The 15741-nt window shown below is 45.8% G+C and overlaps 1 protein-coding gene across 4 annotated transcripts in view; it reads right to left on the reverse strand.

Moving 5' to 3' along the window:
- The window catches only part of STX18 (syntaxin 18), a 143657-nt gene extending 131157 nt beyond the window's left edge, over positions 1–12500 (reverse strand). For 2 of the 4 annotated variants that reach the window (XM_049886514.1, XM_049886513.1), the window contains exon 1: positions 12228–12499. In XM_049886514.1, the coding sequence (XP_049742471.1) occupies positions 12228–12395 (168 nt within the window). In that variant the 5' untranslated portion in view covers positions 12396–12499. Of the gene's footprint in view, positions 1–12227 lie in introns of all 4 variants that reach the window. The other 2 variants (XM_049886515.1, XM_049886512.1) reach the window with 2 other exon arrangements.
- Positions 12501–15741: the final 3241 nt, after the last annotated feature.

Here is a 15741-nt window from a genome sequence, read left to right on the forward strand (position 1 = left end):
AGATGTGAGCTCCGGTGATATCTGCATTGATGATGGTTCTGCCCTAAGGCTGCAAGACAGAACCAGACCCTGGACAGGACAATTTGCTAAAAATGTCACCCTGAGGGGACCTGTCCTGGCAGCCCTGTCCAGGTAAGTGATAAGGAACCATTAGTGGCATGCCAACTAGAAGCTGCGAAAAAGAGAACTCCTGACCCACCCCAGGTTTTCCTTGGAATGAAAGAGAAAATCAATTGACTATCCCCCAAAACCATGCTTCTGTAACATGAGATATAATCATTACCACCAAGACAAGTTTCTTTGAAGAATAAAGAAATCACAACTAGGAAGAACGGAAATTTGCACAAGAACTTGGCATGCAAACAGGCCCTCCTGAGTCTCTAGCCCCGTCTGCACTCAGGTGAAGTCAACTTGCCTTGTACTTCTCGCCACCAAAAGGCTCCGTCCAGTGTTTGCGGGGCATATATACTGAGTATGTATTTTGCAGACTCAACTAAATTTGGCCAAGAACTAAATTTGGCCAAGTGGGAGGGCCCCACTTTGGCCTTGGGTTTCAGCTAGGTTCTTCAATCATGAAGCACTGCCACTGGGGAGTTAACCAACACTTGCAATCTTAAAAAACCTCCAGGGTCCGCTATTTTCTACTGTTTAGAATTGAGGAGGAAGAAGGCACGAGTAACTCGCAGCCTACTCTAACTCTGAAGAAAACACGTAATTGTGTTATCTATTACCCTTCAATTTCCCAATCAGAAAGCTGGGAATTATCCTACCTCTTCTGCCTTCTATGCAACTAATTAATTACTAAGTTTTGTTGAGTCTACCTCCTAAATATCTACTTCTTCTATCCTTTCCTGTCCATCTCTACTAGCACTGGCTCATCACCTTTCCCCTGGGTTACTGCAACAGCCTCCTAACTAGCTCGTCTACATCTGTCTCCTGGAAACCCTGGCGGTGGAGCAGTAAAGAGTTTGGCGGCTAACTAAAAAGGTCGGCAGTTCAAATTCACCAGGTGCTCCTTGGAAACCCTACAGGGCAGTTCTACTCTGTCCTATAGGGTCACTATGAGTTGGAATTGACTCGACAGCAGTGGGTTTGGTTTTTGTCAGTCTCCTAGAACTCTTCAAGGAGTCCCTGAGTGGTGCAAATCGCTAATGTGCTCAGCTGCTAACTAAAAAGTTAGAGGTTCAAATTCACCCAGAGGGTCATTGGAAGAAAGACCCGGTGATCTGCTTTCCCAAAACCAGCCACTGGAAACCCAACAGAGCACGGTTCTGCTGACCCCATGGGGCTGCCCTGGGTCAGAGTCAACTCAGCGACAGCTGTTGAACCGGTGATGACGATCTTTAATACTGTCACTCTTCTCAAACACAGTTATAATCTTTTCATGCCTCTGCTTGCACAGCCCAGAGCACAGAGTCTAAACTCAGTGCTGCTGCTCCAACCCAAGGGTTGGCACAGGGTTTCTATAACGGGTCAGACAGCAAACATTTTCAGCTTTGCAGAACTTTGGGGGCTAAAACTCTACCATTACAGCATGAAAGCAACCACAGCCTATACAGACACAAGTGGCCGTGGCTGGGTCCCAGTAAACTTCATAAAAATGGGCAGCAGGCTGGATGTGGCTGTGGGTCCCAGTTTGCCATGCCCTGCTCTAGCCCAGTTCGGTCTACCTCCTGTCTCATCTCCCACCATGCCGACCCTCAGGAGCCTCCTTCGGAAGGGCTGTAGCCACACCGATCTCGTCCCTGCTCCCAACCACCACCTGCTGTTGTGCGTCAGGGCCTTTGCTCACACCCTTCCCCTACTTCACCTGGCGGAAGGACTCTTGTCCTACGAGTCCCAATTTGATTATCGCTTTTTCTCTAAAGTTTCCCCAGATTCCTCCCCCAACCCTGCAAGGAGAATTAGCTTTCCTTTTTCTGTATTTTCAAAGAAGCCTGGGACATACGTCTCACAGCTTTCTGTGTCCTCAAAATGCATGTTGGACAAAGGAATATATCGATTATTGAATAAATATGATTTCAAAAGCTGCAGTCCTCATAAGTCCTGGGAAAAACTGAGAAAATTCATCCACAGCAAGTTGTTGTCGTTAGGTGCCACTGAGTTGTTTCCAACTCATAGCAACCCTACGCACAACAGAACTAAACACTGTGCCATCCTCACAATTGTTATGCTTGAAGCTCATTGTTGTAGCCAATGAGTCAATCCATCTTGTTGAGGATCTTCCTCTTTTTCACTGACCCTCTACTTTACCAAGCATGATGTCCTTTTCCAGGGACTGAATCTTCCTGACAACATGTCCAAAGTAGGTGAGACAAAGTCTTACCATCCTTGCTTCTAAGGAGCATTCTGGCTGTACTTCTACCATGACGGATTTGTTGTTCTTGGTAGTCTGTGGTATATTCAATATTCTTCACCAACACCATAATTCAAAGACATCAATTCTTCTTCTGTCTTCTTTATTCACTGTCCAGCTTTCACATGCACATGAGGCGACTGAAATCACCATGGCTTGGGTCAGGAGCACCTTAGTCCTTAAGGTGACATCTTTGCTTTTTAACACTTTAAAGAGGTCTTTTGTAGCACATTTGCCCAATGCAATGAGTCATTTGCTTTCCTGATGTTGTTTCCACGGACACTGATTGTGAATCTAAGTAAAATAAAATTCCTGACAACTTTAAACTTTTCTTGGATTATCATAACGTTGCTTATTGGTCCAGTTGTGAGAATTTTTGTTTTCTTTATGTTAAGGTGTAATCCATACCGGAAGTTGTAGTCTTTGATCTTCTTCAGTAAGTGTCTCAAGTCCTCTTCACTTTCAGCAAGCAGAGTTGTGTCATCCGCGTAACACAGGTTGTTAATGAGTCTTCCTCCAATCCTGATGCCACGTTCTTCTTCACACTGTCCAACTGCTTGGATTATTTGCTCAGCATACAGATTGAACAGGTATGATGAAAGGATACAATCTTAACACACACCTTTCCTGGCCTTAAACCATGCAGTATTTTCTTGTTCTGCTCAAACAACTGCCTCTTGGTCTATGTACAGGTTCCTCATGTGCACAAGTAAGTGTTCCGGAATTTCCATCCTTGGTAACGTTATCCATAATTTGTTATGATCCACACAGTTGAATGCCTTTGCATAATCAATGAAATACAGGTAAACACCTTTCTGGTATACTCTGCTTTCAGCCAGGATCCATCTGATATCCATAAGGATATCCTTTGTTCCATGTCCTCTTCTGAATATGGCTGGAATTTCTTGCAGCTCCCTGAAGACATACTAGTGCAACCACTTTTGAATGATTTTCAGCAAAATTTTACTTGTGTGTGCTATTAATAATATTGTTCAATAATTTCCACATTCTGTTGGATCGCCTTTCTTGGGAATAGGCATAAATATGGATCTCTTCCAGTTGGCTGGCCAGGCAGTCGTCTTCCAAATTTCTTGGCAAAGACGAGTGACCATTTCCAGCACTGCATTGTTTGTTGGAACATCTCAATTGGTACTCCACTAAGTCCTGGAGCCTTGTTTTTGCCAACACCTTCAGAGCAGCTTGGACTTCTTCGTTCAGTACCACCAGTTCTGGATCACATGCTGCCTCCTGAAATGGCTGAACACCAACCAATTCTTTTTGGTACAGTGACTCTGTGTATTCCTTCCCTCTTCTTTTGACGCTCCTGTGTCGTTTAATATTTTCCCCATAGAATCCTTCGATATTGCAACTCGAGGGTAGAATTTTTTCTTCAGTTCTTTCAGCTTGAAAAATGCCGGGTGTGTTCTTCCCATTTGGTTTTCTAACTCCAGGTCTTTGCATATGTCATCATAATACTTTGTCTTCTTGAGCTGCCCTTTGAAATCTTCTGTTCAGCTCTTTTACTTCATCACTTCTTCCTTTCGCTTTCGCTATTCTACGCTCAAGGGCAAGTTTCAGAGTCTCTTCTGGCATCTGTTTTGGTCTTGTCTTTCTTTTCTGTCTTTTGAAGGAGCTCTTGCTTTCTTCTTGTATGATGTCCTTGATGTCATTCCACAACTCATCTGGTCTTCGGTCATTAGTGTTTAAATGAGTCACACCTATTCTTGAGATGGTCTCTAAATTCAAGTGTAATATACTCAGTCATACTTTGGGTCTCGTACACTTGTTCTAATTTTCTTCAGCTTCAACTTGAATTTGCATACGAGCAATTAATGGTCTGTTCCACAGTTGGCCCCTGGCCTTGTTCTGACAGATAATATTGAGCTTTTCCATGTCTCTTTGCACAGTTTTTTTTTTTTTTTTTTTGCACAAATGCAGTTGATTTGATTCCTGTGTTTTCCATCTGGTGAGGTCCACATGTATTGTTGCCGTTTATGTTGTTGAAAAAAGGTATCTGTGATGAATAAATCGTTGGTCTTGCAAAATTCTATCACGTGATCTCTGGCATTGCTTCTATCACTGATGCCATATTTTCCAATTACTGTTCCTTCTTATTTGTTTTCAATTTTGACATTCCAATCACTAGCCAATTACCAATGCATCCTGATTGCATGTTTGATCAATTTCAGACTGCAGAAGTTGGTAAAGATCCTCAATTTCCTCATCTTTGGCATTAGTGTTTGGTGCCTAAGTTTGAATAATAGTCGTGTTAGCTGGTTTTCCTTGTAGGCATATGGATATTGTCCTATCACTGACAGCACTGTACTTCAGGACAGATCTTGAAATGTTCTTTTTGATGATGAATGCAATACCATTCCTCTTCAATTTGTCATTCCTGGCATAGTAGACCACACCACGCGTTCACTATTAATATCATGAAAAGGATTGAGTGCTGAGCTCTGCTTACAGCATATACTCCGTTACTATGGTCCATAAAAGCATGGTATCATGAATCTAAGCGAGGCCTGGGACAGTACTGTGCAGCAGTTTTTAAACCGTGTGTCTCCGAGCCCTATGGTTGGCTCCAAAGGCTTGCCTCACGGAGAAGGCAGAAGGGTGGAAGAAGGGCAGGGTGGCTCAAGTACCTCTCTTCCCAGCCCCCTCACCCCAGCTTTAACCAAAGCTGCTCCTTATTTCACTTGCAAAAATGGTTCTGTGGTATCTTAAAAAGAAAAAAACTATGATTGACCAGAGCCAGCTCTGTTCGAAGCCTGCATCTGAGACCTACCAGGCTTCCTGACCTGTTCCTATACTGTTTGACCCTATGGCCCATCCTTCCTGCTTCTCACTGTCCCCGTGGCACCTACTGCCTGATACAATACAACTTCTTGGAACACTGCTCCCTTGACTGAAATCCCATTTAACTATGATCATATTCAAGCAAAAAACCACTGAGGGGGTTCCAGCTCAACCTCTGGGTTCCAACACTGGAATACAAGGGTCAATACTACCTCTCAGAAGGTAATCGAGGAGGACCTGAGACATTAATGCTGAGAGTCATGCTTGTCATTCATACCTAAGTCGTTGCACTATTTATGTGTCTGCCTCTCCACTAGACTGTAAACTCCTCGAGGTAGACTGGATCTCATATTAAATAAAACTACTGTTTAGTGAATGCTTACTCTAGATACTAGACTAAGTACAGGTGCATACTGTGTGATATTCAAGAATCATGTTAGTATCGCACCTTTTTAGAACTAAAAGGAGCCTCAGACAGAGGCCACCTAGCTCCCAAAATGTAAGCAAAGCAACACAGTAGATTAACATTCATTCATTAATTCGAGAAATAGTTACTGAGTATCTATGTCCCTGATACTGCTGCAGAAGCCTTGGATTCAGTGGTAGGTAACACAAAGTCTTTGTTTTCACGAGGCATGTATTCTAGTAGATAAACAATAAACAAATGAATACATGATATGTTAGGTAATGAAAAGTATAAAGCTAGGTAAGGGGGATGCCACAGAAAACACCCAGTACTTTATACAAGGCAGTGCAGGAAAGCCACCCCGAGGTAATATTTGAACAGAAAGCTGAAGGAACGAAGAGATCAAGCCATGTGGTATTTGGAAGTGTTCCAGGCAGAGAGAAGCAACAGTGCAAAGAGGCCACAGTAGCTGGAATACAGTGAAGAAGGTGAGGGTGACAGGAGATGGGGTCAGGGAGGTAGTGGGGACCAGATCACTGTAAGAACTGTGGATTTCAGCCAGGAACTCAAGATACTTAATTCCTACCAAAATAAAAACACATAAATAATTGACACTGAGCCATCACTAAAGCCAGGCACAAAGAAACAAACAAAATCTCATCTCATCTATATGCCTAATCTGAAAATAGAATTCCCAATGACTCAAGATCACTATTACCGTATATGTAAACAAATAACAAATATAATAAATACCTGCAGTTATCTAGTTCAAGTTCTCCAGGAAGAGGCCCAAGAAGAGTACTGGCTTGCCTACTTCACGGCAGACTTGGGGCTCTCAGAGGCCTCCTGACTTCCTGCTCACTGCTTTTCACTGGTCCCTGCTGCCTCTGGACACACAGTTCGGCCATTTATAGGGGTCTAGTTTACCCTGGCCTCTATAACCCTCATAAATTAGTAATGGAAGAGATGCCACTATAAAGTATCTCTAGGCCCATACCCATACCCAAACCCTTCCACTACCCAAAAACCCATTGTCATCAAGTCGATTCTGAGCCACAGCGACCCTGTAGGACTGAACAGAACAGCCCCTTAGGGTTTCCAAAGCTGTGATCTTTATGCAAGCAGACTGCCATATCTTTCTCCCACGGAGCAGCTGGTGGGTTTGAACCGCCGACCTTTTGGTTAGCAGCCAGGCACTCAACCACTGTGCTACCCGGGGTCCTTCCTCCTAGTACAAATTCCCACAATACAAGTTTTCCATTCCCCACAGACTTGAGGACAATCAGGCAAGCAAGGGGAAGGCGTATTAGACACTCTGCCAGGCACTGTGAGCAGCTTTTTATTTCGTCTACCCAACATTCCTTATTTCCCAATTCCTGGACATATACATGGTTACCTTTACCATGGTTCACAGTATTCAATGCATCTATTGGCCACATAGTGGGATGGACATATGACCTGACCAATCGAAGAACCGTACCGTTCTAGCTACAATGACTACTACAAGGGGAGGGTGCAGGATTCATGCAAAATCGACCAGATTCCTTTCCGGGAGGTTAACGGGAACCGGAGAAAGAAGCTCCACCCCCTGGATTTCCCAGTTATATGAGCCAAGGCGTTTCCATTTTGCTCAGGTTAATTGATATTAGGTTATTGTTACTTGCAACCAAAAGAACTTGGACTAATGCAGGCACTTGCATACCTTTTCTCATTTCACCTGCATAACAACCTTTTACGGCTGAAAAAAAATTTTTTTTTTTATCCCTGAGTGGTGCACATGGTTAAGCACTCAGCTACTACCTCGAAGTCTGGCAGTTCAAATCTGCCCAGGAGTGCCTAAGAAGAAAGACCTGGAGATCTACTTCTGAAAGGTTATCGCCAGTGAAAACCTATGGAGCACAGTTCTCTGGAACACATGGGATGCTGTAAGTTGGAATCGACTTGATGGCAATTTTTTTTTTTTAATTAAACCTATTTTAGAGATGAGGTAACTGAGGTTAAGTAACTTGCCCAAGTTCCTAAAGCAGGTAAGAAGTGTTCACATTCAGGTCCTTCTGCGCCAATCTCCAGTCAGTATTCAGATATGAATTCAATATTAACCCAAGAAGAAGAAACTCACTGACATTTAAAAGCCAAAGAATTTTCAGTTTAAAAAAATTTAATAGAAACTGAAGGTAGGAGGGTGTAGAGAAGGCAAGAACAGCATAAAACTGGGTGAAAGACCTGGCTTCTACCTCTGGCTCCACGCTATGGCCAGTGCTGCCATGACTTTGGGCAAGTCGTTTCACTCACCTGGGCTTTAGTTGCCTCCCCTGTAAAAGGAGGAGCCTGAACAAGATGAACCCAAGGTTCCTTGGAGGTTTTAAATTTAAAAGGCCACAGTTCTACAGTAGGCATACTGATTCCATCTTTACTCTGTGTTAGGTAGGATGTCAAATAGATTTCAACTTGAATGTCAGTCCCAACAAGTGGTAATGGCTGCCTGGGCAACAATGCGGCAAAGGACTCTGAGCTGTAACGCTCACCGGGAAATTAGCACCGGCATCCACGTTCACGGAGAGGAAGAGCGAGGAACAGCTGTACGCTTGCCACATGTTTGCCACGCCTGGTAAAGCTCCCCTTGACACGGGAACGCTGCTGTCTTTTGTTAAGTGCAGACAGTACTTCTGCTCTGCCATCGGCGCTATCAGTACCTGTACAGGAATTTCACTGATTCTTTCATGCACTGAGTTGGTTCTCCTTTATAAACAAAGGAGTCCTCGTGGCACAGTGGTTAAAGCCCTCAGCTACTAACCGAAAGACTGGTGTTTTGAATCCACCAGCCACTCTGCAGGAGAAAGACGTGGCAATCTGCTCCCATAGAGATTACAGCCTAGGAAACCCTATGGGACAGTTCTACTCTCCCTATAGTGTCACTATGAGTCAGAATCAACTCAGTGGCAATGGGTTTGGTTGGTTTTTACAAGAAAGGAACGCAAGTGAAAGAAAGCTAAATGGTTTGAGGAATATAGTTTGGAGCCTATATGGAAGGGTGGGTTCCTTATATGTCTTTATAATTATCTTGAGTTAAGCAGAGAATTACCATGCCCGTTTTACAGAAATCGAAGTTAAGACTCAGTTAAAAGGACTTATCCAAGTTCCTGTATTTGAATCCAGGTCTTCTAAATCTGAGTCCCAGTTCTCTTCTCCATCCCATGACCCTCGTTAGCCACACATTCCCAGTGAGTTAACTCATCAAGCTCCCCTCGCAAAGTAACGTATTTTCCATTGGAAGTTATTCAGACAATAAGTAAATTTCTTTAAAACGAAAATATGAAATGCCAAGACTTTGTAATGTAATGGTTAGATATACACTCAGTATATATAAATTTTGCAAAACTGAGCATAAAAGTTAAATATTTTTTTAAAATAATGCAGAAGAAACCAGTCTGTGGGAGAACAAGATCTCATTTCAATGCAATTTTATTAAGCTTAATATAAACCTCTGCAACAATTCAGAGGTGGAACTCTGACATGGGACCTATGTTTTGTGCAAAAGTAGGAAGGAAAAGGCAGGAATTAAACTAGGTAAAATGTGTCCAAAAATGGTAACAAGTGGTCCGGTGAAGGCGCTTCCTAAAAGGCATCACCCTAACCTGCGACGCTCCCTTAGTCCTGACGCCAGGGCTACGCCCGGGCCAGACTTCGGTGAGGAGGCAGGCCACACAAGGCAGCAGCTGCACTTCTGACACAGCTGGCCACACAAGGCAGCAGCTGCACTTCTGACACAGCTGGCCGTGGTCGGAGCACAGGACACCTGTCGCTCGCTCTATTCCAGTTATATTTCTCCACAAGGAAAAAGACAGCAAGAGAGTGAGATGGACAGACGGAGGGAGGGAGATGGACAGACGGACGGAGGGAGGGAGGCAGGGTCGCAAGACCAGCAGGTGACACGTAAAGCAACTGCAACGTTAAAACACAGTTCTCGGAAGTGTGCGTGTTCGCCCTACGGCAGGAGGGACAGCGGCTCCGAGTGACACAGCTCCCGTCCCTGCTTAGCAGGATCTCCAAGTCTTGACACCTCCCTGAGGACTCAGAATCAGCAGTGTTGACGAATCAGTGATCTGAGAGTCGGAACGCTGTAATTGGCTGCTGTCCAGTTGGCTCTGACTCAGGGCAGCCCAGGCACCACGGAACGGAACAATGCCCACTCCTGCACCGTCCCCATAAGTGGTGGCGAACTGGACAGTGTTCCAGTGTGATCCACAGGGTTTTCATTGGTTGATTTTTGGAAGATCGCCAGGCCTTTCTTCCTAGCCCACCTTAGTCTGAAAGCTCCGCTAAAATATACCCAGCATCATAGCAGCACATAAGCTTCCAAAGATAGAGGGGTGGTGGCTGCTCGTGAGGTGTACTGGCCAGAAATTAAACCCAGGTCTCCTGCAAGGGAGGAGAGAATCCTACCACTGAACCATCAATGCCTCATTCAGAGTCACAGAGGTACCCAGGAACGGCCTCGGCCTGACTGGGGGCAGGGGAGGAAGAATGTCTTGATTTCCCTTCCTCTCATTTCCATCCAAGAAGCCCCCCTTTGATCTGTTATATATAAGGGATCACTGTAGTTTTTAAAAGCCTTCTTTTAATAAGAACAAAAAAGGAGGGCACCATTTGCAGGTAAATAAACTGAGGTCATAAAACTTGCTTAACAGCAGCATCACGCGGCTAATGTGGCAGGGTTAAGCCAACAGCCTGGTCTCCTGGCTCCTTCTTGGGTGTCTTTCTACCACATAATACCTGACTGCCTACAGGACGAAGTCCACACTCAGCAGAGTGGTATACAAGGCCCTTTGAGATCCGCCACTGCCTGCCCCTCCAGTTGAATTTTTCTGGGTGTCCTGAATTCCAGTCACACTCAAATACTAATTGAACCAACTTATGTTAGGCTGTTACCTATCTCCATGCTTTTGTGCACACTGCTCTCTTAGCCTGAGATGCCCTCCCCCAACCTGTCTGAACAGGAACCAAATCTTTCGAGACTTGTTCCAGGCATGACTGGCTCTAGAAAACCCTTCCTGGTCCTCAGGTAGAACTGATCACACTCTCCTTTGTGCCTGACACATATTTCTATCCCACCACCTACAAAGTTTTATGGCACTTGTTTTGTTCGTATGTCTGCCTCTGCCATCACTCCTTTTCTATCGTGTTACCCTAACACAGTGCTGGTTAGAAGGTAGGTGCTTAAAAGATGCTTGTTAATGAACTAAATGTATTCATCTAGCCTAATCCCCCTTCTAATGCTTTAATATCCCCTGCAAACTGCCCTTCGTTGGTTCATGCATGCATACATTGATTCAAAAATACCTGAGTGTCTACACACTGCCAGGCATTGAACTGCGTGCCAAGCTAACGTGGATTTACTGTGAAGTTGATATTAGAACCTTAAACATCAGGGCCCCTCACTTATACTTTTCCCAAAGCTCTAAACCTGATTTTTTCTGTAATTTTGTATTTTTATTTCTCACAGAGGGCAGACAAAACTGTATGAGCTTTAGACCCCACAAAAACTAGATCCATTTTTGGTGCCAAGGATACAAAAGTGAACAAGGCAAACATTTTCTCTCTTCTTACAGAGTTTACTGTTTAGTGGGGGAAGGCTGACAACCATCTGTTCATTCATTCACTCAACATTTACTAAGCAATGCTATGAGTCAAGCATTGGGGATTCTGAAATGAAGCCAGCACTGTTCCTGCCCTTAAGGAGAAGGTCCCTGCTCAGAGAGATGAGGAAAGCTTGCAGTGTTCAGGAAACAGAAAGTAGTTTGGATGACTGACACATGGAGTGTTTGTGAAAGCTGATCCTAAACCAGTCTCAAGAAGTACTGAATTCTCATCCTTCAGCCAAAGATCAGACAAGCCTACAAAACAAACAATAATACACGTAGTTCAACCATGTATATGAGACTAAACGGTCACACCAGCCCAGGGGCAAGGATGAGAAGGCAGGAGGGGACAGGAAAGCTGGACCATTGCAAATGGGGAACCCAAGGTGGAGACAGAGAGAGTGTTGACATGTTGCGGGGTTGGCAACCAATGTCACAAACCAGTATGTGTATTAACTGTTTAATGAGAAACTAATTTGCTCTGCAAGCTTTAACCTAAAGCGCAATAAATTAAAAAAAAAAAAAAAGTGCTGAATTCTATCTACCTTGTGCCCTAACCTCCTGCAGGAGGCCAGGGGAGGGGAGAGGACAGCTGAATCAGGCATGGCCTTTAATCTCAATTCGAGGAAGGACGATGGGACAAGTGAACAGAAGAGGCGATGGCAGCGTGGCCGGCGAGGCGACAGGGGAGCAGGGGGCTGCGGGGGAGCTGCCTCCGCGTCCAGGCGCAGTGACGGCGAAGTCATTGCCACACACACCCGGGAACTCTGCAGACGCAGGTTTCCGAGCGCCTCCTTCCGCCCAAGACAAATCGGCTTCCTTAATTTCCCCAAACGCATGGCGTTCCTTTCCCCAGACAGCTGCCGGCTCTCAGAAGCCAGCTCGGCTGCTCCCTCCTGCGACCCCTTCTTCCAGGCGTTTCTTTCGCACAATGCCTGCGGGACCGGGTGCACTTTGGGGGTCTAGGGGTCCACGCCGCGGGTCCGCGCCCGGCTCCCGCCCGCCGTTTCCATAGCAACCAGCTCACCACTTCTCGGGCCCGGCTGGAGAAGTCTCCCTTGGGCCGAGGGCTCCGGCGGAACAGCTCGTCGCGGCTGCCATCTGCCCCGCCGCCCACCGCCACTCCCAGCGCCTTGTTCCGCGTCTTCACGGTCTTGACGCTGGCCCGGAACAGCAGCGTGATGTCCACCGCCATGGCGACCCGCACCCGCGGTCCCCACAGGGCCCCCCACGTCAGCAGCCGGCGACGCGCTGCGAACCCGGCTGCGAGAGGACCGTTCTCTCCCGCACGCCTCCGTCCAGCAACCGCAGCGCGAGGAGAAAGGTTCCGGCCTCCGCCGAGCTACCGCGGAGCGAGGAGAAAGGTTCCGGCCTCGCGCTGGCGCTCGGGGCGGATCCCGGAAGCTGCCTGGAAGTGCTCACCGGCGTCCTTTTCTTCTCCCCGAAAACCCCCCGGGCTTGGCCGCGCCGAGTGACTCTGGGTCCCCGACCGTCGTGTACGGCTTTGGGGAGTATGGGTCCGGGACAGCAGGATCGGAAAGCCGGACGGCTCGTTCCTTTCTCGTGGCTCCCGCCCTGATTGAGCCTGGGCCGGGCGAATCTCGGGGGACGCGGAGGCCAAACGGGCTTGTCCTTTGACCTCAGGGGGTCACAGTGTGCGTGTCGCAGGGCAGGGACAGAGCAGTGTCCAAGGGACACGGATGGAGCAGCTCGTCCCTAAAGTGGAGCCGACCCGTCTCAGGGTCGTTGTGAGAATTGTCAGTTAAGGCGTGTGAAGTGTTTTTGGTGTGGCCTGGCTCCTAGGAAGTGACCAGTAAATGTCGTTGTTGTTGTTGTTAGGTGCCGTCGAGCCGGTTCCGACTCAGCGACCCTATGCACAACAGAACGGAACACTGCCCGGTCCTGCGCCATCCTCACAATCGTTGCTATGCTTGAGCCCATTCTTGCAGCCACTGTGTCAATCCACCTCGTTGAGGGTCTTCCTCTTTTCCGCTGACCTTGTACTCTGCCAAGCATGATGTCCTTCTCCAGGGACTGATCCCTCCTGACGACATGTCCAAAGTATGTAAGGCGCAGTGTCGCCATCCTTGCTTCTAAGGAACATTCTGGCCACACTTCTTCCAAGACAGATTTGTTCGTTCTTTTGGCAGTCCATGGTATATTCAATATTCTTCGCCAACACCACAATTTAAAGGCATCAGTTCTTCTTTGGTCTTCCTTATTCATTGTCCAGCTTTGACATGCATATGATGCGATTGAAAATACCATGGCTTGGCCTTAGTCCTCAAGGTGACATCTTTGCTTTTCAACACTTTGAAGAAGTTCTTTGCAGCAGATTTGCCCAACGAGATGCGTCTTTTGATTTCTTGACTGCTGCTTCCATGGCTGTTGATTGTGGATCCACGTAAAATGAAATCGTTGACAACTTCAATCTTTTCTCCATTTATCATGATGTTGCTCATTGGTCAGTTGTGAAGATTTTTGTTTTCTTTATGTTGAGGTGTAATCCATGCTGAAGGCTGTGGTCTTTGATCTTCATTAGTAAGTGCTTTAAGACTCTTCACTTTCAGCAAACAAGGTTGTGTCATCTGCATAATGCAGGTTGTTAATGAGTCTTGCTCCAATCCTGATGCCCCGTTCCTCTTCATATAGTCCAGCTTCTCAGATTATTTGCTCAGCATACAGACTGAATAAGTATGGTGAAAGAATACAACCCTGACGCACACCTTTCCTGACTTTAAACCAATCAGTAGCCCCTTGTTCTGTCCAAACAACTGCCTCTTAATCTATGTAAAGGCTCAGCACGAGCACAACTGTTCTGGAATTCCCATTCTTCATAATGTTATCCACAATTTGTTATAATCCAGAGTCGAATGGCTTTGCATAGTCAATAAAACACAGGTAAACATCCTTCTGGTATTCTCCGCTTTCATCCAGGATCCATCTGACATCAGCAATGATATCCCTGGTTCTGTGTCCTCTTCTGAAACCAGCCTGAAGTTCCCTGTTGATATTCTGCTGCAGCCATTTTTGAATGATTTTCAGTGAAATTTTGCTTGCGTGTGATATTAATGATATTGTTTGATAATTTCCGCATTTGGTTGGATCACCTTTCTTGGGAATAGGCATAAATATGGATCTGTTCTAGTCAGTTGGCCAGGAAGCTGTCTTCCATATTTCTTGGCATAGACGAGTGAGCACCTCCAGTGCTGCATCTGTTTGTTGAAACATCTCAATTGATATTCCATCAATTCCTGAACCCTTGTTTTTTGCCAATGCCTTCAGAGCAGCTTGGACTTCTTCCTTCAGCACCATCGGTTCCCGATCATATGCCACCTCTTGAAATGGTTGAACATCGACTAATTCCAGTAAATATTAGCTGCTGTTAATATTATCCTTATTATTTGTGGTGGGGAAGAGGATCACAGAGAAGTTACCACCTGAGCAGAGATTTGAAGGATGAGTAGGAATTTATCAACTGGATATAAGGATGAAAGAGTGCCTCTTGTGTCACCAATCGCTAACTCAAGTCATAATATTTGCTTAAGTTGGCTGCAAGTCAGCTGTCATGAATTGAATTGTGTCTGCCCCTCTCCCCCCAGTATGTGTCAACTTGGCTAGGCCATGATTTGCAGTGTTGTGTGGTGGTCCTCCATTTTGTAACCTGATGTAATTATCCTCCATTTTGTGATGTGTTGTAAATCCTAACCTCTATATGTTAATGAGGCAGGATCAGTGTGAGGTGGATCTTGAGTCACAGCTTTACTTAGCTCACACCCCTACTCCAGTCACACCCTTGCTTGAGTCATACCCTTGCTTGAGTCACACCTTTTATCTTATACGAAGTAATAAAGCAGCAGCCTTTGATACTGTGGGAAAAATCCCACAGTGGAGATCACACCTCAGAGCTTGTATTTTCTTTTTCAGGCAAGACAAGTAAGCCACCGAGTGCTGGTTCAAACTAGTTCAAGAGACCTACAGTTAAATTTGGCTCATTAATTTCCTCGTAGGTACCAATTTTTCCACCCCTAAAAAAGCAAAGAAGGAGCCTTGGTGGTACAGTGGTTAAAACGCTCAGCTCTTAATTGAAAGGTCGGCAGTTTGAACCCACCGGCTACTCCCTGGAGAAAGATGGAGCAGTTTGCTCCCATAAAGACTTACAGCCTTTAAACACATGTACTGTGAAGTTTTATGTAACCCCCTGCCGTAGCATGATTTAGAATGTTGCTGTTGTAATTCACATGATCTCCCTGCTTGTAAGCTCTATAAAAGCGACCTCCCTAAACTTTATCCTTGAATAGTCTTGGAGACACCAGCCCCGACTGTTCCTTTCCTTGCAAGGAAATAAAGTTGCCTTTCTGATCTCCCACCTCAGCCTCTTGTTTATTGGCTTTGATGAGTTGCATCGAGCAGGACCTGGAGTTCCTGGCAACAATAAGAGGAGAGAGAAGTGAGCAGAAAAGGGAGGGACCTCACAACTACGAAAAAAGAGCCAGAGCAGAGCACATCCTTTGGACCTGGGGCCCCTGTGCTGAGAACCT

This window comes from Elephas maximus, chromosome 5 (assembly GCF_024166365.1).
Source record: "Elephas maximus indicus isolate mEleMax1 chromosome 5, mEleMax1 primary haplotype, whole genome shotgun sequence".
Taxonomy (NCBI): Eukaryota; Metazoa; Chordata; class Mammalia; order Proboscidea; family Elephantidae; genus Elephas; species Elephas maximus.